This window comes from Cyprinodon tularosa, unplaced genomic scaffold (genome assembly GCF_016077235.1).
Source record: "Cyprinodon tularosa strain WSP-4 unplaced genomic scaffold, ASM1607723v1 ctg38, whole genome shotgun sequence".
Classification (NCBI taxonomy): Eukaryota; Metazoa; Chordata; class Actinopteri; order Cyprinodontiformes; family Cyprinodontidae; genus Cyprinodon; species Cyprinodon tularosa.
This window is the reverse complement of record NW_024039096.1, coordinates 2067529-2092266: the sequence shown is the minus strand read 5'-3', so window position 1 is coordinate 2092266 and position 24738 is coordinate 2067529. Positions and strand designations below refer to the sequence as shown.

The window sequence follows — 24738 nt, the reverse complement described above, 5'->3', positions numbered from 1 at the left end:
TCGCCTAACAATTATTTTTAACAAAAGATGGCGCTGTTCACGCGGTTTTCTAGATGTCTCGTCCTGGCCAATGGGGGTCGACGTCCGCTCGTGGCGGCCATCTTGCCACAGGCAGCTCGCTCATTCGTAACATTGTGTTTTAAAGGCGCATGTACTTAAATAACCATAACTTCCTCAATTGTCTAACGATTCTCAAACTGTTTGGTTTGTTAAACAAAAGTCAGACATGTAGTTATGAAACTGCACACTTATGAATAATTATAACCATGGAATTTCATATGAAAAGAACATTGAATAGAACATACAGGTGCAATAAATATACACATGCACAAGGTATTTATGTTAAATCAATATATGCTATTAAAACTCAGTGTACTGAATGGCAACATGATATATAGATATATCTATAGATATCTATACATGTATAAATATGTGTATATATATATATAAATATGTATATATATAAATATGTATATATACATATTTATATATATATATATATATATATATAAATATGTATATATATATATATATATATAAATATATATATATATAAATAAACACTTTTATTTGGGTGTGATTAATTATTTCACAGTCCTAATTTATTTATATTTACATACATACTTTTATAATATGAATATTATTGTTATAATAAAATATGAAATACTGACAAAAAAGGCTTATTGTGTGGCAACCTCTTGGTGTAGCAGCATAATCCAGGTTTCAAATTAAAGGTAACACTTTGAAGTTTCATGTAGACTATTCGGATTAATATATTATATCAGGGGTAATTACACAAAAGTTCCTATTTTTAAACCATTATAAAAGTGACATTTATTTGCTATTAAAATTGGTACAATAGTCCCCTTCACAAGTATATATAGATGTAGCATGTTGAAATCCCCAACTACACTACTGTGATGGTATACACATGGAAGACAGAGATTTAAAAAATTACCCAAAAAACATAGCTTGGCTAATGCCCTTTGAAAAGGAAGGTTTTATTGAGCTTCTGTATAATGTACAAGAGAGCGTTGTCCACAAGGCCATCAAAGCGGACAGGAAGGTAGCTGTGGTCATGTACTAGTGCAGGAATGTCAGCAAACGGGGATGGAAGATCTTCTCCTCCTGCTTACACATTATATAACCTGCAGAAACAAAAACAAAAGTGACCAACAACAATTCACGGTGTATAAGATTGGTATATCAATATGTGATTAAATTTCAATGATACACATGCCCTTTGAAGATGAGCTGGAAAGTTGAAAATGTTTGGCACAACACCATCTTTAAGCTGTCCAAAGGAAACTAATACAAACTTATAAAAGCTTTGAGTCAACAACAATCTTGTAATACTATTATGTCATAGCAAAAGTCTGGCATCTTCCTTTTAATAAACCCAGCAAATTCCTGTAACATAATGTAAGATGTGTTGACAAACCAAATCGATTGGAAATCATATTCAATTCTGCCTCTTCCACTGATGTAAAGTTGCTGGTTAACGTTAGCAGCTAGCTAAACTGTAACGTTAGCTGCTAACTTACTAACGTTAGGTCTCACTTTGCAGCTTCTTGTTATTAGCCAGCTAACGTTAGGCTAATAATGAAAATACAACAACACTCAGATTATTGTTATTAGCCAACTAATAACTACAACCACATCCACAAATATTGTAATTTACACCAAAGATTAATTGTCATACAATTGTTATTGGTGTCAGTAAAACCTATATAATTGACTAATAATCTCAGCCTTGATAACTTGCGCAAGTAGCCGTGATGCACAACTATGCTGCGCGATTAAGTCATTTTTCGACAAGAAAATCTGCAATTTCGACATGTTCCAGCATCAAGAATAATAGCCACGTTCATAATGTTTGTAAGAAACCAAACTGTTTGTAAATCCGTCAAGAATTCAGTGAGATAAGAGTATTTGTGTTCGTGCTGATCACTCACCTTACATTAGGTACCACAGAGCACAACAGAAAGCCTGCCTGAGCTAAGATGGCCGCCGGTGATGCCGTTTGAGACTCCGCCGTAAGACATCTAGCCTTTATTATGGATATCTATGGTTTTCTACAGCCGTTTCGAGGAAACAAAGTTTTGCAGCAGTTTCTCTCGCTTTTCGAGCCACACGTCAACGCCTCCGCCATATTGTGAGAGGCAAGACAGCCATGATATTTTGATTAATTGACTTTACTGATCTCACAGTGGAGAAATGTTCTCGTTACATCAGCTCAAATAGCCAAAGAAGAAGAAGAAGGTTCTTAAGGAAGAAAAAGGTGCATATAGTTCAAACAAATGTGTCCAAATCACACAAAATAAAATCCTCTACCACCTTATAATCACGACTGTTAGCTCATAATAATGAGATATTATGCCAAATATCTGACTGAATAATGGGACAGCTATGTGATTATCTCATAATTATGGCTTAACTAGAATATAATATAACTATAATATAATATAATATAATATAATATAATATAATATAATATAATATAATATAATATAATATAATATAATATATTATATTATAATATAATATAATATAATCTATTCCATAATAATAATATCGTTCAAAATAAGACTTGGTTTTTCATAATTATAAAATAATAAACACATAATCTTGAGATACAAGTCGTTTTCTATGGAGGACCAGCTCTACCATATTTAAAAATACAGACAGAAAAAGATAAATGCTCAATAAATACAATGAATTGCCCCCCAAAATACAATAAACAAATAAATGTAGCTAGAAATTAAATTATACAGTGAGACATAAATGTATAAACTCTTTTAATTATCTTCTTTATTTATTCACATTTGTAATAATTAGCTTATGTATTTATTGTCCGTTACAATCTTCAACTTTATTTAATAATTACTTATCTTTTAAGTATTTATTTATATTTGTATGCTTATTTATTTATTGAGCATCTATTTATTTCTGTATTTATTTTTAAATATGGTAGAGCTGGTCCTCCATAGTTTCGGGGTTTCTTTATTAGAGAAATTGTATTCCAAACGGAGTATTGGGTTATTTCTACTCCAATTTTTAGTTAATGCAGTTTTTTTTTCTACAGATTCTGCTTCAGGTAGTCTTAAGTCCCCCTCCCATCCAGTAGGTGGCGAAAATCATCTACGAAAAAATGTTTGACAACCACAATTTTAAATAAGAAGAAAAAAATGAAGATCTGACAACTGTACTCCAGACCACACCAATACGCATTTCCGTTCCACTGCCATATCAGATGGTTTGAAATCGGTGGAAGTAGTTTCACGCCGGATCCTGAAGCTCCAAGGACCGCAGACATGGCTGACAAGAAACCTTCAAAGTCTGATGCTCCGTTCGCCACAAGGATAGACCCAACTAAAGAGAGCCTCTCTCAGGAACAGATGCATTTTATCAGGCAGGTAGAGCTGGAGCAGTGGAAGAGGAGATCATCAAAACTCCGAACGCGGAACGTTGCCACGGGACTTGCTATAGGAGCGCTGGTTCTGGGCATTTGTATCCTTTACGTCAGCTGCAAGGTGAACTACGTAACGTTAGCTTAGCATGCTAATGGTGCTCTAAGTGCAAAATGTGTCAATAATGGCTGATATAACTTATTTATTCATAATTGGTCATATTTATATAAACTGTATGGACTAGTAAATGATTATTATTTGTTAATTTATACATTTTAAAGGCTACTAACCTTGTTTGAAAATGAGCTAACTAACTTTGCAAACAAATGCTTTAGCTAGCTTCTAAAATTCTATTACTAAGTCTGGTGAAAAGCAACGGTTTATGTTTTTATTAACGAGACTAGGGTGTTTTTGTTGAATTTCATCCAGTAGGCATTTAAAAACACATTAAATTTTAATTATAGCGTACCATATATTACTTATAGATGTGCTGTAAAATCCGGAAATTAAATTTAAAAACAAAAACAATACTTCAATGCCAGCTTAGGAGGAGCAGCAACTGGCAGCTATTAGCATGCAGAGACGTTGTGGCGAATATTACGTTTTTAAATCATATGTGGTTGAGCAAAATTATTTTAAAATGTTATATTTATCCAGAACCAAATACATTTTAAGGGAAAGAGTGTTATTTTCCAGATTCTGCTATCAGGAAGGTATTTGTTTTTTTATTTATTTGTGTTTTTTGCAAAATACTTTGTGAAATAAATTACTGGTAAAGTAGAATTTTTCATCTTTATAAATGATTTTATACCGTTAAAGTAAATTAAGATCGACAACAGTAAAAGCACGAGTTAAACATGTTATGATCTTGACATATAAATGATCATACCTTGAAAATTTAAGGGTGTAACTAATAAATGTTTGCTTTCAATGAACCTTCAGCCAGCTGTCCTCCAGTGTGGAGCAACAGGTACAAGAGGGGTTGATGTTTTTTTTTTTTTTGATCATGTCTAAAATAACAATTTGGAAAATGCACATAATCTTTGACATTCTACCAAAGTATTCACACCCCTTAAAGTTTTTAATGTATATGTTTTGAAGTTGTTTATGTACTTTATGGGGAGTTTATTTTGTAAAGCAGAGATACTAAAATATTGGAGGGGAGGGAAAAGTATGCATGGTTTGATAAACTATTTCTTACGAAAAGGATGCCCATACCAAGATACTGCCACTACCATGTTTTACCATTGCAGCTTGATCCCATCACCACGGTAAAAGATAGTGCTGGTACTAACATCTGTAATAGTTTATCTCAAAGTTTCTTGATTCAGAATCAAAAAAAGTCGCCCTGAAAGATAAGGACATTTATAATTTGTAGATCTTTATATGCAAAATTTGTTTAGGAAAATATGTATATCTTTTTCTTTAACCTCACAATTTTTTAACACATAAAATCCCATGGAAAAAAGTTTGACCGGGTTTCCGCAGGTCCTTAAAAAGTCTTAAAAGGCATTGAATTCTTCAAAATAAAACTAAGGCCTTAATTGGTATTAAAATGTCTTAAATCAGTCTTTTGTAGGTCTTAATTTTTAAAACATCATAAATAGGATTATTTTCTATTATGAATTATTTTTGTAATCTAAATAAAACATTAGAATGTACTTTTAATTTAAAAAAAATAATGGCTCGCAATTATTGGTTTCGTCCCGATAGCGGAACCAATAAAAGCGTTGAAGGTTTTTCTTGTGTTTCTTGTGAATTTGGTCTTAAATTTTTATTTCAAGTGGCATTAAAAAGTCTTGAATTTAACTTGCCTTATGCTGTAGGAACCCTGGTTTGAATTTGTGCTTTGATCATAAAATATGGAAAAAATGTAAGTGATTTTTTATTTTTTTTAACAAGGATTCATATGTCAGAACATTTGTGGATGTGTAGGATATCTAATTCAAACACCTGTTTCCCCTTAAGTCCCATTTTATCTCATACCAGTAGAGCAGCTCATTCCTGTGTTACGTAATCTTTGGTTTTCTCCTCCTGGTATCGCATATTTTCCTTGACCCGTTGCTCTTAAACCAGACGGCTACACGTTCTTCTCAGTCTCCCAGGAGCGGATCATGGACGAGATCGATGAAGAGGCCAAGCGTGCCAGACTGCAGGGACCAAAGACTGGAGCCAACTGAGGCGAGAAGGCTGCCAGCCTCTCTTTGGACTCTTTGTTCTGTCCTGCACTTACACCAGGAGAGGACAGTTGATACCACTGAGTCATATTCCATGCCTGGCTGCTGTTGTTTTTTTATTATTTCAGACAGGACTATTTGTCTTGATGATTGGTATTAAAGGGTGGTTGTTTTGATTTGTCTTGAGCTCTTTTGAGCTGCTTTTCAGTGGAACAGATTAATCCACTGATCTCAGTGTGGCCTTTCGATGCTGCATGGAAAGCCTCGATGGCATATGTCCAGCTCTGATCATGTAATTACACTATCTTATGGAAAAACAACAGAAGAGGCTGTTAAAGGTAATACAACAGTGGCCTTGAAGGAAAAAAGGATGCTAGTGACACTGAAAAGACATGAATCAGCGTGATAAAATGTTATTTATGTTGATAAAATGTTTGTACTGAACAAATCTAATGTACTAGACCCAAAATAAATGTAAAAGTCATCCTTGTTTGCGTTTATGTAAACACGACAAAAGAGGCAAAGTATTTACAATGGTGTTTATTTTGTTCACAATTTATTCATATATGGAATCTTATCTAGAATAAAAGTATAAAGTAAGACATTGTTAGAGGGAAGGCACAGATTCAGCTTGGCAGGACAGCAGCTTTAGAAAGCAATATGATTTTATATATTTACATTCAACATGAAGTCGCAGGAGTTTGTCCGCCAGAAATCCTGCGTAGAAGGCAACAGCGAGAGATTCACAGTCTGTAGGAAAGTCCGAATCCAAGCGGGAAAGATGGACGGTCAAGAGTCTTTAGTGTACTTCTTAAAACGACAGAATTAAAACGGAATTTGTTAAAGTGCACAAGGTGCTTGATCTGCAAAATAATACACAGAAGTGCATCTGATACGGTGATATGATTGAAACGTTTATTTCAGTAATTCAGTTTTAAAACGTAAAACTCAAGTCATTAAAGAAAGCAGGATTTGTTTTGACCTACATAAGACTAAACTGAGAAGAATATAAATATATTAGTGCGAAAAGATAACCTCAGACTTGTAGAGAATTGGGAAGCCAATGAAGTTTAGAGAATGTACTGCAGAGCACATGCATGCTTTTTATTACACTAGACTCGATTTTAAATGGTATTTAAAAATAGAGATTTCAGGAAAAACATTTGTTTCCTTTATCTCTGTGAGAAATTAACCTGTAGAGTTTTACTTTTTAAATCAAATCACTAAAATAAATAGATTTTAATATCATTTATATCAATACACATTTGATTATTTATTTTTTTGTTTGTTTTCAGCTCAAAAAGGACTTAAGGTACCAGAAATATTCTGTTTACTTTTTAGCTTGTAAACTTAATCTATAATAAATGCATTCAGCTATATACACATTTACAGTCAACAGGAAAGCCAGTAGTTCAGGAACTTTTTTTTTTTTTCAAATACTCTGACGCTCTCTCTATACCAGCTTTCTCATTTGCTTGTACTTTAGAAACAAAACATTTGCACAGAAGATACATCTGGGGCCTGTTTCAGAAAGGAGGTTAAGGGAAAACTCTGAGTTTGTTAACCCTGAAATGAGGGAAACTCTGGGTTTTCTGTTTCAGAAAGGGAGGTAAGTTAAACCTGAGAAAGCAGAGTAAGTCAAGCCCGTTTCTGAAAGAGAGGTAACTTATACTCAGAGTCAGTTACCATGGCAATTTACTCTGTGAACCTAACCTGGTCGGGAGCAGGTTTTCTTCAGAAAATCCAGAGTTTATTTTGGTCTCCTCCCCTTTTTTAAAGAGGAAGTGGTGTTTAAACACCTCATTGATTCTTTGGGGACATATTCATTGCACACATTTCAGTCACGTAGAGCGCATCAAAGGGAATGAAATGGCATGTCCTTTTATGGATGATCCTGTTTGTAAAGCCAGGTAGCTAGTCTACTCCCATGATGTGCTCAAGGCTTACCTGCTTGAAGTATGTTTTCATATTTCAATTTCAGCTGCTGCCATGTTCTTTTGATGCCTGCAGGATTGCACCTATCCATGAAAACTAAATTAGGTTTAATAAAATACAGTTCTTCCAGTTTCACCTCTGATATTATAACAGTTGGGTAAGTTACTCTAAAATAGTTCTTAATTACTAACTACAAATTTAATCTTCAACAAGTCTAATTAGATTAATGTAATAATTACTGTCTCTAGAAAGTATTGGTCTACTTACTAATTTGTTTTACTTACTTATTAATTACTTTCTAAATCCCAAATCAACCTCAACCACTTGAACAATACAAGGAGAGACAAGAAACTGCACCTCTAATGCTTTCAAATAAACAATATTCAATTGCATGAATTAATCTTAAATTGACCAAAGTGTGTAACTAGAGGGAGAAAGTTCAAATCAAAATATACCTTTTAAAAATTTGATATTAAATCCACTATTTTTTTATAGTCTTTAATTTAATTACAGTATTTATATGACTTAAGTAACTTAATTCATTACACCCAACACTGTATAAAAGTAATTAAAATGTAAACTTACGCATTGACTCTAGCAGCTATTTTCACCCAAGCTAACTCTCTCTCCTTCGCCGCTGCAGCCGTGTTGCTTTTTTTTTTTTAAATACATGTTCAAATTCTGCATATGCTTGCATAAGCACACCCAGTTCTGCTGGTGAGAAATATGCACACCTTTTTTTGTCTGACGCTGTTGCCATGGTGACTCGTAATATCTGTGCTCCATTGATAATGGCTTTTTATAGTTGTGGTGCACACGCTTAACTCAGAGTCAGTCAATTTAGAGTTGATTGAACTAACTCATTTCAGCTGTTCTGAAACCCAAAACTCAGAGTTTCCAATCTCAGGATAAGTCAACTCAGAGTTCAGGTTTTAACTCAGAGTTGGTTGAACTTCCTTATTGAAACAGGCCCCTGGTGTCACATTTTCTTAGCGTCCCAACAGAAAAGTTGTTTTCTTATTAATGGTACCGAGTTGAAGAAGCTACTTTGCAGCTAGTGTTTGATTTAATCCAAGGAAGGAAATAACTGCCGCCCTGCTGAATGAGAATAAGTTCACCGTTCATTCAGCAGATGGAGCGAGTTCGTTATAAAGTACAGCATCATTTCCGTCAGCATCACATCAGACAAGCAGGAAATCATTTTCTGTTATTCTGGGTCAGCCTCATGGTAAATGCACCGCCTTGGCGACACAAGGTACCGTCGCTTGACGCCGTCGTTGCATTGTTATGATTCACTGTGGAGGATTTATGTCGGATCCGTGCCGGACGACGCTTCGACTCCGGCTTCATCAGTAACCGCTTCTGTACATGTGAGGTAAAGGAGCAGCCGGGCGGAGCTGCACAGTCGCTGATCAGGGAGGGGGCAGTGTGTTGGATGGGTGGTGCGCCAGTGAAACCGTCTGAAGGGTTTTTCGGCCTCTTGCAGTCGCTACAGATGAGGTAGTCTGGATTTCTTGTCCTTGGGTTCTTACTGGAAACAGGAAATGAGGAAAAACATGAAAAACGGAAACAAAGGAAGCTGGTAAAGTTTAGATGATCAGTTTACTCACCATTCTACTGATGTCAGTAGCAAAAGTTACGCCTTTACTGAGTTTATCCTGCGAACCGCTGCTGCTGCCTCCAAGAGAGTTTCTCCTGATGATACCTGGTTAAAAAAATGCTTTCCATTAAATCTGCAATTCAGTTTATTTCTATAGCGCCAATTCACAAATCTCATCTCAAGATACTTTACAGTTCGCACGATCATCTAAGGAAAACCAGATGATTGCATCGACTCATTGACTTGAATGTTATCCCTCACACTAAGCATGCTTGTAACGACAGTGGAGAGGAAAAACTCCACAATTTTACAGTAAAATGCATGTCAAACATGCATTTTACTGTAAAATACAGCATTAGGATGGGATAATCTCAGCTACCTTGGATAGGCAGAATGTCGACGCGCTGCAGACTGTTCCTGCGGGACGAAGGGAAACCGCTGCCTTTGGAGAGGCGGCGCTGGCGGCTGGAAAGCATGGCTGCTGGACAGACGATGCCTGGTGGAGGAACCTTCCCCATCCTCGCATACAGTTCCTCAATTTCCCTCTTCTGCTCAGCCTCTAAAGCCTGAACCTCTGAAAGGTGTCTGCAAATAAAAAATATATAACAAGTGAACACTCTGATATTTTTTTGGAGCAACTGAGAGAGGGAATGCATAAAAATCTTTAAAGCTCCGAACTGTTCCAGAAATGTTAAAAATAGAGGGACAAAAGTGACACGGTTTTGATTTCTTTTAGCAATAACAAGTAAAGCTATTCTTCTTGGAGTGCTTCAGTAAAATAATTTAAAATAAATTCTTTACCCATTAAGTCAACATGCGTCATACAAATTCTAATGAGGCTCATTTAGAAGTTATTGCTCCAGTGAAACGGTTATCTGGGTGTTTTGGGAATCAGACCTTGAGGGACAGATTTTGTTTTTAACAATTAAAGCAGAAATCGTTTTTTTTTTTTTGCATCATTTGAGGTATGAATGATGTTTTCCTAATGTTAGAAAACTCACTCAGCAGTGCAGATTTTAAAAGATAGAAAAGCGAATATTGATTTTCATAAAAGTGAGATAACGTTTTTAAGATATAAACTTTTTTAAGGCGCAGAAAAATTTGAGTTTTCTTCCAAAAATCGAAAACAGGAGTATTCTATTTTTCAAATAATTGCTAAATTGTTTCCAGAACATCATTTAAGCTGCAGAGGCTACCTGCATACGCTGGTAATATCTTAATCTCAAAAGTACGGTAGTTGAAAATGCAGCACACATAACTTCTATGAAGTTATTTACACTCTGATAAAAACATTTTGTTTAGCTGATTATAACATCACGAATCAAAGGTTAAAGTCATTTTTCTCTTTTTACTAAGATTGATATTTTCTGCTGTGTAAATCTGAGATGAAAGATCATTTACTTTTCTCTGAGTTCCTGAAGGTCCTCCATCATTTCCTCGTCCTCGCTGTCAGAGTCGTCACTGCTCAGGTAGGGGGCGCTGCGGTTGTAAGTGGTCAGCCACAGGTTGTGAAGGGCGTTGCTGTACTGGGGGCTGCCGGCCGCTCCGTCCCACAGCCTCCCCTCCATCTCAGCGGCCGTCACAGAGAGCCCGCTGTCTGCAGATGTCCCCATCAAGCTGAGGCTGCAAGTCCTCCTCCGACCCCTCTTCCTCACCCTCGATCGCTCCCCTAAAATCTCCCTCTCCTCCTCCTCATCTTCGACTTCTTCATCTTCTCTGTTACGATGCTGATGCTGACTTACAGCCCATCCTGCTGGCCGGTCCACCTTCTGGACGACCCCTTTAGGGTCTCTGTGGGGATGAGGCTGAGGGGGGGACATGGTGAGGGAGGTGTTAAGGCTGGACTCGGACCCCCCCACCTCCTCTGTGCTGCTCTCTGACTGGGTGTTGCTGTTGATGGTTGGCTGTGGTGCAGGTGGTGCTGGGTTTGCTGGGTCAGAGGAGTCCACAACGTCAACGCTGGGCGTCACCTGGAACCTTCCAACCCTCACTGGTGCTGACTTGACTTCTGTGATTGAACAGGACATAAAAAAGGGTTAAAACATTTCTGAGGATCCTGATACCCAAAGAGGATGTGCCATTAAATGTAGTGTCTACAAGGACATTTAAATTTCTCTAAGCTACACCATACTGTGAACATTTGAATGCTAAAATTTTATAATTTAAATGTTATGAACTTCATAATCCATAAACATATGGAGTGAATTTTGTTCCATTATTGTTGCAAACAAACAGCAGACTTTGTTTTATTTTTCACTTCTGCAAATATTTTTTAATGAGCATTTTTTTCTAAATATTGTTTTACATATTTCCTATTTGTCTTTTTTAAATTATTTTTCAAATTTCCATTTTTAAGATTTAGTTTTTTACAAGCTGCATTATTTTCAAAGTTTGTTTTAATTATTATTTTCCACATTTGGGTGCATACTTTCCTCCGGAGAGAGGAAGAAAAATGCATTTCTATTGTTCTGCTGGACATTAGCAATGACATTACATTGGTCAACGTGTGAGTTAAGCGCTTATAGTAGCCTTGAAGTGAAGAGAATGCAAATCGTAAATTTCTATCTGAAAAACAGAAATAGAAAAGAAACTGAAAATAAAAAACCTAAAAAAAAAAACAACAGCAAAGTCGCAGTTACAATAAACCTTTATTTTAACATTTTTCAAAGTTTTATTTCTGGATTGTATTTTTTTTATTTACAAAAAGTGTTCTTTGCTTTAAACAATCATGGAACAAATTTCACTCCATACAAATCCTGAAACAAGACAACGCTAAAGACAAACTGATCTAAAACTTTAATTCCCACCCCCTGGATTTCCGTGCCATCTGGAGCAGCTTCAATCAGCTCGATTATAAAATCAGTAACAGACTCCTCAAATCTGCACCACATGTTAAAACACGTAACCGTTTTTGCAAAGAAGAATAAGCAGAGCATTTAGCAGAATGTTGATGAGCGAAGCCGTTGGAAATGAAGGTGGTTTAACTAAATATCGACTCAGCGGTGAATCCATCTTGGAGCGGTTCTGAATTTCCCTGGAGGCAGAGCTATTGCTGCTATTATCTAGTGTCGCTTCTTTCCTCATGAGGGATGAAACCTACAGAGCTGCTAATAATTATGTTCTTTTTGGGGCCTTCAAAGCAGAAAAAGGTGTTCCTGATGCCATGTTCCTATGTTGATATCCTGAATAAAACTACTGCTGTTGTTAACTACGTGGAGATAAGAAAAGAAATTAGGCTCCAATGCTTCCAAACTTAACAGTGCTTCCTTCTGTTGATTAATTAGTTGGTAACAGTTTCTGTATCTTTCATTACACTGCAAAAACAATCTGAAATTAAGTAAAAAATTCTTAAATCAAGTGTATTTACCCTTATTTTAGCAGGTAAATAAGATAGTTTGCCAATAGGACGAGTATTTCTGCACTTAAAATAAGTTAATTAGATAATATGCACTTGAAATAAGACAATGCAATTGATTTTTCTTATTTCAAATGTAAATTGTCTTGTTCCATTGGCAAAGTGTCTCATTTATCTCCTCAAATCAGGATAAAATGCACTTATTTGAAGAAAAAATGACTTATTTAGATTTACATTTTTTGCAGTGTATTCTGTTCTTTCTATCTCATTAAAGTACAAAGTTTCCAAACAGGGGGTACTCGTACCTCCAGTGGCCCACAAGTGTATTACTAGGGGTACATGAAAATATTTTATTTTTCAGGTGATAAAATAAAATAGGGCTGGGATCGGTTCTAAAAACGAAACCAAAAAAAAAAAAAATAAAAAAAAATAAAACAAGCCTTTTTCAACCAAAAAGTAAAATTTTCTTACATGTCTGAGTTCACCTTTAGCTAAGTTCACCCTAATAAAACCAAGCAGAGGAACAGACAGGATGTAGATAACAGCCTGTTATCAGCTGTTTTTCACACTGATCAATCTGATGATAACAAATTAAAGCTAATTAAGTAAGTCTGATTTTTGTTACGTATTTTGTTCCCAATTCATCAAATTTAAATCTGACCGTAAAGGAGTTACTCAGAGGAGCTCCAGTTTTATAAATACAGCTTTATAATATGATTTTATTTAGTATTTATTTTGATTCCATACTAAATTCCAGGCAACATTTTAATTATGTTTTTTTTTATTTGAGATGGAAATAATAAAATGATGAGAATTGAATGCTTAAATTAAAAGATTAAGTAAAATAATCTTTATTTTGTTTTCAGTTATTGTACGTTCCACTTTTAGGCAGCCGTCCATACTTTTGATTAAGAGGGGTAAACATGGTACAAAAAAATACCCAAGGTAAAAAAAGTCAAAAAAGGTTAAGAAACACTGCTCTAGACTCTCAATGTGTTATAAAAAGAAAAATCCTGCCTTTCTTTGCTGGACTCTTCCTCCCGTTTAAAGGGAAAGGTTTCTCTCCACTGTTGCCATGTTCTTTCCCAGTAGTACAATAATTTCTCTGCATTTTATAATAACTATCTTGCATTTATAAGCATTTAACCCAAACCAGCTTTACCCCTGGAGTTTATTGGAATTTATTTTCCACCACAGGAAACAATGAATTTCAGCTAAAAAGGTTATAATATAAACAAAGATACTCTGGTTGAATTCACCCCGAATGATGAGCGACAAAAAGCCAAACTGATCATGATGTAATGGAGTAATGAGTGTCTGTTGGATAATATATCTTCTGTTATGCAACCATAAGTGCTTCAACAGAAAGCACCTGGACTTGCTTTTGATTCTTTGTTTTCTCTTTTTACCTCTCAAGTGAAAATCTTCTAATTAACTGGATGCAAGTTTAAACTAATAACATTTTCATGGAGATTCCACATATTTAAAGTCTAATAAAGCCTCATTTTCTGGGCAATAAAAACAAACTGACTCAATGCACAGAAATCTTTAATCTGCTTAAATAACATATAAATATTTTAAAACATTTTGTGATTTTATGCGAATTAATGATCAAGAACCATTTAAGGAAGAAAAGATCAGATGATCAGTTCACCCCCTTTTCTAAATTATTGCCAAATAACTACTTTATTGATGATAATTGTGTCTTTTTTATGTGATCAAGTGGGGATCTGTCAGACACCAGCCCCCCTGCAGGTCAAAGCAGGCAGAGGATGGATAGATGTGTTTTCCATGATCTCATAACTATAAACTAAAGATTCCTCAAATTTTTCATCACTTCCATGTCTTGCAACTGACATCACGTCTTTATAAGTTTTGGATACTTTTGTGAACAAACAAAAAAAGAAATTGATCATGAATAAAAATAACCAAATACACTGTTTTCAGTTTTGAAAAGTGCATTTTTATTGAGTCCGCCTACATCAATAATTTTTAGACCCATGAATTGATATCAGTACAGATCCATCTCCCTAGGGCGAGTCTTTGCTCATTTAGAAACTAATATATTTTCCCATTTCTTTTAGAAAGGAAGATGTTTGAAAATCAATTTCACATCTTGCCAAGGATCCTCCGTTGCATTCAGTTACAGACTTTGACGGAGCCGTTTTAACACATGGATTTCTTTTGATCTGTTCCACTAAAGTTCTTGCCTCATGTTTGATGGGACTGTCCTGCATAAATGTGAACCTCCACTCCAGTCAAGCCCTTTGGAGCCTTTAAGAGGTTTTACTTTAACCTAGCATTTAGCTCTATCCATGTTCCAATCACATCTAAACAGTTTCTCTGCCCCTGTTGAATGAAAACAATCCCACAGCATGATGCTGCCATCACCATATGTCACAACGGAGAATGGGTGTTCCCTACACTGCAAAAAAATGATCTAGAAATAAATAAACAAATTAGGTGTATTTACCCTTATTTTAAAGTAGGTACATAAGATGATTTACAAAATAACTATTTTTACTCTTAAAATAAGATAATTAGATCATATGAACTTGAAATAAGACAATGTAATTTCTTTTTTATTACAAATGTAAACTGTCTTGTTCCATTGGCATAATGTCTTAATTGCCTCCTCAATTCAAGAAAAAGTTACTTATTTTAAGAAAGAAATACTTAGATTTCACATTTTTGCAGTGTTATGCACTGGAAAAATGATCTAGAAATAAGTAAAAATTTCTCAAATTACGTGTATTTATCCTTAATTTGAGTAGGTAAATGAGATGGTTTGCCAATGGAATTAGTATTTTTACTCTTAAAATAAGATAATTAGAAAATATACACTTGAAATAAGACAATACAATTGTGTTTTCTTATTTTAAGTGTAAATTGTGTTGTTCAATTGGCAAAAAGTCTCTTTTACCTCCTTAATCCAAGAAAAATTCACTTATTTTAAGAAAAACTGATTTCGATTTTTCCAATGTGAGGTCTAGCCTCTATTTGAACTCATTCATTTTTCATTCATCTCATGTTAGCTACCTTTTTATTGTTGCAAACTATAAACAGGACTTCTGACTCTTTGGGAAGAGATTTCTTCTTCCTACTCATCCATAATGGATGGATTTTATGGAGTGAACAACTAATCAGCCATGTAGACAGATTTGTTTCTTTTTTCCCCCACCTGAGCTGTGAATAACTGCAGCTCCTCCTTGGCTGCTTCTTTATATAATGCTTTACTTGCCTGTCTGCTTTGTTCCTTGCGGTTCAAAAAAACATTTTGGAAGATTAAATTGCACACAGGCGGAGTCTTTTTACTTGTTGGCTGACTTCTGAACGTATACAACTTTGTTTCGGTTTATCACATAAGTCCACTATAAAATAAATTGTAATACAAACTGGAAAAGTTAAAGGGGTGAGATACATTTCTCAAGATAAAATATTTCATCCTGCAGCCGTAGAAGTTTGGGTAACATTTATGAAAAACTAAACTTTTACTGTACGCTGTCACCCACGGTAAAACAATCTGTGCTCACATCTGCACACCATTAGAGACTTTGAAGTTCTGCAGTGGCGCAGTTTACCCACTGTGGGTCCTTCTTACAGTAAATGCACAAAGTGTCTGTATTTGTGCCCTGTAAAACAGAGGGGCTCTGTTGACTGTGGGATTCTGGGGAGGGTATAAATACTGACAGGTGTGGACGTGGGAGGAGAGGCCTGTAACGAGCCGAGCTGTTGACTGATTGGTCCCCGTCGGTGGGTCGGGCAGCCATCACACGTACGCCTGTGTTCATATCAAATGGAACATTACATCCAGACTCACGATTACGCAATAGCTCCTAATAACGTCCACAGAGAGACACAAAAGGGACTGAAAACAGCAGCAGAGTGTCTATTAAAGACACAGCAAGCCTTTTTTTTTTCTTTAACTAATATATGATGTGTTAAAATGTAAGAAAGGTGATAAATGAGTAGGCTAGATTTGTTTATTTATCTATGAGAGTTGGTTTATTTGGGGTGTAAACACAACGATCTTTCAGGACTTCATGTTCCAGGTCTCTGAGTCTTTGGTGAAAAGAAACGTATTTCAGGTGTTTATGATGCAGAGATCTGTTCTAGCAACATGAAAACGTACACGGAAACTCTTACCACATTCAGTGGAAGAGGCTTTGGTCTTCGGGCTGCTGGTGCTGGCTGCAGGTCTGGCTGGGTGGAAATGATCACCGGAGGAGACCTGAAGAGACAAACCCAACCGATTTAAACAAATTATCACAACTTAAAAACGAAAATCATTTTTGTTGGTTTGTTTACTTACTGATCATGTGAAATTAATATTTTAGTAAAAATCAAACACCTCTTTTAACTGGTATCAGCATGTCCAGCCTGTAAATAAGTTTTACTAATTGTGTGGCAGCTCTTTGATTTAGTTAATCTTTGACCTACTGGTTCGTGTTTTATTTTATTTTACTTTGTAGATTTCAAAATATCAAATTCTGCCATCTCACAAAATAGATTTTTTTAAACAAGATAATTAGTAATAATTAATAATCAGTTTTCTATAATTAATAAGTTAATTCTCTCGTTTAAGAAAAGAAAAACCTACAATGGTAAAAAAATGACTTGAATGTAAACTAAAGGAATAATAAATAAAACTTGAATATGAGCAAGTCAGAAAAAAACTGTCTGTTTGTTTGAGCCAAAGTGGACTTAATGGGAGACTATAAAGGAGGACGGCATTTTTGAAAATAATTCACAAAAAAGCCAGACTGGAATTTACCGAAAAACTTGTTGACAAGCTAAAATGCTCCAGGGAGAATGTCCTTCTGACAGATGAGACAAAATAATTTAACTTTTTTCCCAGGAACATCAGCTCATTCACAGAAGGAAAAATGAAGCATATCAAGAAAAGAACCACACCCCTATTGTGAAGCATGCAAGAGGCTCAGTTATGCTCTGGGGCTGCTTTGCTTCACAGGCTGAAATATTTAGGAACCTCTGCACTAGAGCAGTCCTCAGGTCTCACTTTCCTTCTCCTTTTCAGGAATCGACCAGCCTTCAAACATCTGACTTCAATAAATGAGCGATTACCAGGCCTCTGACCCCTTGGTCGTTGCTGAGGCGGGAATGCAATCGTTGTTGCAGGTGTGCTGCAGCAGAGACACACCCAAAACATCCAGGATAGCAGGTCCCTGACTGATTGTGAAAACCACTAGAACATACGTTTTCCTTTCATATTGTTTCTAAAAATGTTTTGCTTTCTTTGACTTCTTAGATATAAATAAACAGAGAACTTTGAATCTTTTCTATTCTCGTCTATTATCAGTGAGACTTGGCAGCACTCATACCACACTCTCATTGGCCGAAAAAAAAACATTTAAAAACGGGAACAGTCAGCTTTTAGTGGCAGTGGGAAGAGCTCACTGATGCATGTCTAAACGGTTCAAACGACTCAGAAAGCGACCATTGTTAAAATCGCCTCGGCTCTGATCGGCATGCTAGAGGAAAGCCAGACGTGGGTTGACATGCCAATTTACGTGACACCATTGAACGCAACGTATGGATTTCAACACACTGCGCTTCTTTTCTAACATAAAAAAACAACAGTTTACATTCGATAAACATGGAGCAGATGAAAGAGTGAAACAATAACACACCCTAACTATGTCCTGACTACATCCTTGCTTCCCTACATGTTGCCCTCCATTGTTTACATCCCTGATTTCTGTCGCACTGATTACATCATCAATGTAGCTTACCAGCGAGGGGTTAGACCCAGCTTTTATTGCCAGTGGGAAGGCAGACAACTGCAGCCAAGCGATTGTTAGCAGGTCGACCCATGTTTGAAAAACACTCGTTAACCTGCTTCTTTCAGTGGGAAAGAGGCTTTTACAGAAGCTATGCAGCTTTCAAAGATCAGAAAATGACTTGAAAATGTTTCTGACCAGAAAATGGTTTCTGACCAACCCAGCAACCAATCAGGGCTGATCAAGATGGGTTTGATGCATTCCTGATAAAACAGAAGTCGGAATACTTTGCATCACAGTTTATTGTGTCACTTGGCCACAGAGCAGCTGTATTGTAACATAAACTCACATTGTTCTCTGGGCTGACTGGTGGTGATGGGCGAGCGTCCGATGAAGACGTCGATGAGGATACTTCTGTTCTAGCTTGAAGCTGGGCTGGAGCCTGGGCTGAGTGGGGCGTCACGTTGCCATCCTCTCTGTGCGGAATTGGGGAACCGGTTGGTCGGACCTGTTGCATGGTCTCCAGAGTGGAATGTGGAGGAGTGGAAGCTGGAGATGCAGGATGCTGCCACTGTGGATGGCTGTTCTGGTAAAATCCAAGCCCATCCATCTGAGGAGCTTGCTCTTGGCTGTGGTAGATGTTTTGAGCTGGGATACCCACTGAAGGGTATGGGGCATCCATCGGTGGTGGAGACTGGTAATGGTGGGGGTACACCGATGGGTAACCTGAGGGAGGGGCCATGGGACCTTGCAGGTGGGGGTGGAAGCCTGGATAAGAGGGCATTCCCTGATTAGGCATGTTCTGAGGGGGAATGAAAGAATGAGCCATACTCATGGCCATGGAGATGACATTAGCTAATGAGAATAACGGCTGAGAGTGGGCAGTCCACATGTTGGGAGGCTGTGGTCCAGGAGGGGACAACATGACGTTTTCCATTGACGGACTTGGGGTATCATTCACTGGACTCGGAGAGCTGGGTGTTGGAGAGGGAATAGAAGAGAAGGTAGGGTTACTGGCCACCCGGGTGAGGGGAGGATGCTGCCCTGCTGGCTTCGGAGACCCTGGAGATCCCGGGTATGTGAACGGAAAGTGAGTTTGGCCCATGTAGGGTAAATGGTAGTGCTGCTGGTTGGACACAAGAGATGACGGGCGTTGGTGCTGATGATGGTGGAGAGGAGACCCTAAAGGACGAGACAACAGCTTTAATTACTGTGATGCAACGTTAACTTTGTTCAAACTTAAGAAAAGCTAATGCCTATCATTTAACTCATGTATTGTAGCTTATCACCTAAAGAGCAACATGTCAAGGTTATTTTATTCTATTTGATTTTCTCTTTGTTGCACAATCCTTATTCATAAAGTTTTTATTTAGCCTCCTGTAAAAAGCCTCTGATGACATCACAAAAGGCAAAATGTTATCAGCAGACGAACCTTAATGAGCCCACTTCTGGCACTAATCCAGATCCTGACCAAACAGAAAGTCAATTCACAGCAGTTTACATATTTATTTTAGGGTATAATCATCCCAGTGTGTTTTACAAGATCTGGGTTTTTATCTATCAAACATAACAAAAGTGTATGTTAGCCAAAAAACCCAAAATGGAATAGACCAAATAGAAAACTGATATATCAGCCAACATGTATCCATTAATGTTTCATTGAAAGCACCGCATGAATGCCACTGTGTATTTAAATGAGCCAGATGATCAATATTATTCATGGTTACCATGGAAAGAAAGTGCAGTTTACCAGAGGTGTGTTGGTGAGTGAGGTGGAGAATCGGATAAATATGTTTGGTAGCTACAATAGTGGTGGTGTGACGAATAAAAGAAAGTATTATGCATGGAAACAGAGTCTGATGTTTAGACTGCTCATATTAACAAGAACAGGCAGGCAGAATTACAATAACCTCTGGCTGAGATATCTCTACTTTGTGGATCATTTCACGGAATATTTTGTTCCAAAAAGTGGCTTCAAGTTTTAACCTCTTAACATCCACTTCAGTTTGGGCAATCGTTACCTATTTTGCATACCCAAATGGAAAAGCAAATAACTTAGGAAGTGTAAGCCCAAATTACATGTGCAGACCACAGACCAACCTGCATCAGTTCAAACATGACTCAAAGTTGTTGTTTTTTATTCTCAGAAACGATAGGTCTTTTTTGAACAGCAAAAAGGTAGATTTTATTGTATTATATTTGTTCTAAATCATGTTAACCACAAATGCAGAAGATTTCAGGCCTCTAGCTATAACAGTTCCAGAGCTGTGGGGTATGGGACTTTTAGTGTCAGCTTGGAGCTGCGCGCAATGGCTCCACCTGCTGGTAAAAATGTTACCGATGGAATTTATATGCATTCTGAATTATTACCCCCACCTTAGGTTTTAAGAGGTGAATTATCTAACTACTGATTACATCAAAACATCTGCAGAAGAATTTGCACTGGTAAGAGCCATTCCCAAAGAATCCAAGAGTGGTTAACAGTTGTAATTGATAAAGAAAAAAAAAAACACTTGAAAATCTGGGAAAGAAACACAACCATCTATAAGACATAATATCAGAAAAACTGATAGCCTCGTGAGACCATCCTGATCTCACGAGCTTTCAAGGTTTCACTCGCAGATCAGTCTGGCTACTTTCCGTAAAAGAAAATTTGAAGCCGTTCACCAAACGAACGTCCAATCAGCGTTGGCTTTGAGGCGGGTTGAGGTGTGACGCAACGAGAAACGCGACAGTTCAGTCTAAAGAACATGGCGGCTTCAGCCGATGAAACTAGCGTTAGCGTGGCTATCGAGCAAGTTTTATCGGAATTACAGAGTATTTCTTCACTGAAAGAAGAGCGAAACACTGCTCTGGAGGCTTTTCTCAGGGGAAAAGATGTTTTTGCTCTTCTCCCGACTGGTTTCGGCAAGAGTAGCCTGGCTTGTGGTTGTGTTTTCGTCGTCGCTCTGTTAGTACGTCATATGCTTCGTTGATCTGATTAGTTTATTTGGCCCGTCTATCACCAACATAGGCCAATCAGCTAACCAGTATTTTCGCCCCTTCCCAAAATTACTTCAACGGAAGGTTTCCAGATGGATATGCGGAGCAAATCCATCTGGCGGAGTCAGGTTACAAAACTGCTGCCATTTCAGCTAAACAAGCTCACTTTAGATTTATATTTTCCTTGATATTTTGGATCATTAATAAACTGAATGCAGCCATATCTAACATGTCAGTTGTTTATACATATAATTTATTAATATATTTTACAAATACAATGACTACAGATTGTTTTTAGTTGTATTTACTTATGTTTATATAGCACGGTTCACCCAGCTACCCTCATGATTGTCCAGGTAGCTAAATGTTGCTGATCCCTGAAAACGCGTTACCTGCCATCTGCTGGCATAAAGCAGTACAGCAAAAAAAAAAAAAAGCGAAAACAGCAACTGGAAACAAGACCTCATATTAACAGAAACTACAAAGATTCTCTTAAAAAATGCAGTTAGTTTTAATTAGTTTTGAAAACTCTTATTACAGATTCAGTTAGATTTCTTTATTTTTTTGCAAGGTTTTATTTCTACTTTTATTTTAGTTAACAAATTTTTTTTTCTAACTCTAGTTTTTGCCATTTTGCTAGTTTAAGTTAAATATAAGGATGATACAGAACAAGTTTGTTTAAGATCACAACATTTACATGGAAGTAAATTCTCATAAACAAGCTTTATAAATGAGATCCTTGAATACTTTTTTTGTTCTTCAGTCATAGATCAGTTGATCTCTTAATTTAATTTTCTCTGTTAGGATCAGCTACTTTACCCTTGAAATACAGGTGCTGGTCATAAAATTAGAATATCATGAAAAAGTAGATTGATTTCAGTAATTCCATTTAAAAAGTGAAACTTGTATATTATATTCATACATTACATACAAACTCATATATTTCAGATGTTTATTTTGTTTAATTTTGATGATTACAAATGACAACAAATGAAAATCTCAAATTCATCATATCAGAAAATTAGAATATTGTGAAAAGGTTCAAAATTGATGGCCCCTGGTGCCACACTCTAATCAGCTAATTAACTCAAACCACCTGCAAAAGCCTTTAAATGGTCTTTCAGTCTAGTTCTATAGGCTACACAATCATGGGGAAGACTGCTGACTTGACAGTTGTCCAAAAGACGACCATCGACACCTTGCACAAGGAGGGCAAGACACAAAAGGTCATCGCTAAAGAGGCTGGCTGTTCACAGAGCTCAGTGTCCAAGCACATTAATAGAGAGGCGAAGGGAAGGAAAAGATGTGGTCGAAAAAAGTGTACAAGCAAGAGAGATAACCGCACCCTGGAGAGGATTGTGAAACAAAACCCCTTCAAAAATGTGGGGGAGATTCACAAAGAGTGGACTGCAGCTGGAGTGAGTGCTTCAAGAACCACCACACACAGACGTATGAAAGACATGGGTTTCTGCTGTCGCATTCCTTGTGTCAAGCCACTCTTGAACCACAGACAGCGTCAGAAGCGTCTTGCCTGGGCTAAAGAGAAACAGGACTGGACTGCTGGTGAGTGGTCCAAAGTCATGTTCTCTGATGAAAGTAAATTTTGCATTTCCTTTGGAAATCAAGGTCCCAGAGTCTGGAGGAAAAGAAGAGAGGCACTTCATCCACGTTGCTTGAAGTCCAGTGTAAAGTTTCCACAGTCAGTGATGGTTTGGGGTGCCATGTCATCTGCTGGTGTTGGTCCATTGTGTTTTCTGAGGTCCAGGGTCAACGCAGCCACATACCAGGAAGTTTTAGAGCACTTCATGCTTCCTGCAGCTGACCAACTTTTTGGAGATGCAGATTTCATTTTCCAACAGGACTTGGCACCTGCACACAGTGCCAAAGCTACCAGTACCTGGTTGAAGGACCATGGTATCCCTGTTCTTAATTGGCCAGCAAACTCTCCTGACCTTAACCCCATAGAAAATCTATGGGGTATTGTGAAGAAGAAGATGCAATACACCAGACCCAACAATTCAGAAGAGCTAAAAGCCACTATTAGAGCAACCTGGGCTATCATAACACCTGAGCAGTGCCACAGACTGATCGACTCCATGCCACGCCGCATTGCTGCAGTAATACAGGCCAAAGGAGGCCCAACTAAATACTGAGTGCTGTACATGCTCATACTTTTCATGTTCATACTTTTCAGTTGGCCAACATTTCTATAAATCCTTTGTTTTTATTGGTCTTCAGTAATATTCTAATTTTCTGATATGATGAATTTGAGATTTTCATTTGTTGTCATTTGTAATCATCAAAATTAAACAAAATAAACATCTGAAATATATGAGTTTGTATGTAATGTATGAATATAATATACAAGTTTCACTTTTTAAATGGAATTACTGAAATCAATCTACTTTTTCATGATATTCTAATTTTATGACCAGCACCTGTATATTCTCCACCTTTACATCAGTCAGAGCTCTTTAACAGTGGCTTCATGGTGAGTTACTTAATTTGTTTCTGTTTTCACTGGTTGTCAGAGATACTTCTGCCACGTATGTTAGTTTCTTCAACAGTTAATGTTAACTCATCTTATCTTTTAAATGTATTTGATTTTTTCTGCCTGTTTGCTGTGTGCTTTTGGCTCCATTTAATCAATTTTCAACCGCAGAATATAAACTGAAAACAAACAGATGAGAAAATACAAACAGGAGTAAAGAGATTTGATCCAGTTAAAGTTCAGGGAGGTAATGATGATGATGGTCGTCATGGTCTGCTTAGATCCATCATCCAGAGAAATCAAACAAAAATAAAACTAAATTGCTTCCGGATCCATGTTGAAATCTGTCTTTTATCTACCAAGATGTTAGTTAACTAAAACCTGCAGATCTGTTGAGCTTTTTTGCCTATTGTGATGTCATCGAGCCAAACACTATAAATGAAGGATTTTATAAATCTGTGCTGTGCTTTTTTTTTTAAATGTCTGTATGAATTTGTAAGGGAAAAAATAAACAACTGGAGTAGTTAGTTTAGGTTGTGCACCAAAATAAGTTTTTGTGGAAAACTTGATTAATAGAGAAAAGGCTTCTGTCATTGTATAGTTCCTACATCTTTTCTGTATTACAGAAAGGGTTTCCATGCCAAACAAAGACTTTTTGTTTAAAGCAGCATCTGACTGTAATTGCATTTATAATCCAGAACATTTGCACATTAGGTTAGCAGGGCTGTGAGGGGATTGAGCATCAGCGGAGCCACTGAGGCTTTCACGTTTCAACAGGAAGGAAAACGTGCGTCTGTGTGAGTGTGTCTGCGTCCACACAACTGTTTGGGTTTGATTAAAAAAGTCAGAATCTCTAAATCATTCCCTGAGGAATGGTTTAGTGTCTCAACAACGGCTGCACAGTCACAAACCACAGCTCTTCTTGCTGATGATGCAAACCAGCCCCTGCTTTTTCCACGCTGACGGAAACATGAGTTAGGCAGCACTTTGTAAATGGTGGCGGGTGGCCATAAAGCATTGCGAAAGCTGCCATGCAAGCTGACATCC

The 24738-nt window shown here is 37.0% G+C and overlaps 2 protein-coding genes across 3 annotated transcripts in view; one reads left to right on the top strand and one right to left on the bottom strand.

Annotated features, from left to right (window-relative positions):
- Window positions 1–3227: 3227 nt before the first annotated feature.
- LOC119791125 (cytochrome c oxidase assembly factor 3 homolog, mitochondrial) lies at window positions 3228–6114 on the top strand. The gene is made up of 2 exons (XM_038297050.1): window positions 3228–3510; window positions 5487–6114. The coding sequence occupies exons 1-2, from the start codon at window positions 3315–3317 to the stop codon at window positions 5588–5590; spliced, it is 300 nt and encodes a 99-aa protein (XP_038152978.1). The 5' UTR covers window positions 3228–3314; the 3' UTR covers window positions 5591–6114.
- A 2390-nt stretch (window positions 6115–8504) lies between these two features.
- The window catches only part of wnk4a (WNK lysine deficient protein kinase 4a), an 87097-nt gene continuing 70863 nt past the window's right edge, over window positions 8505–24738 (bottom strand). For both annotated transcript variants that reach the window (XM_038296934.1, XM_038296935.1), the window contains 6 exons: window positions 18568–19400; window positions 16624–16708; window positions 10524–11130; window positions 9502–9707; window positions 9133–9227; window positions 8505–9053 (listed from right to left, as the gene is read on the bottom strand). In XM_038296934.1, coding sequence (XP_038152862.1) covers window positions 9051–9053; window positions 9133–9227; window positions 9502–9707; window positions 10524–11130; window positions 16624–16708; window positions 18568–19400 — 1829 coding nt within the window. In that variant the 3' untranslated portion in view covers window positions 8505–9050. The remainder of the gene's footprint in view (window positions 9054–9132; window positions 9228–9501; window positions 9708–10523; window positions 11131–16623; window positions 16709–18567; window positions 19401–24738) is intronic.

Coding starts and splice junctions, on each gene's coding strand:
- LOC119791125 (XM_038297050.1), top strand. CDS start 3,315: ATGGCTGACAAGAAACCTTCAAAGTCTGATGCTCCGTTCGCCACAAGG. Junction 3,511..5,486: donor AGCGCTGGTTCTGGGCATTT/GTATCCTTTACG, acceptor CTCTTAAACCAG/ACGGCTACACGTTCTTCTCA.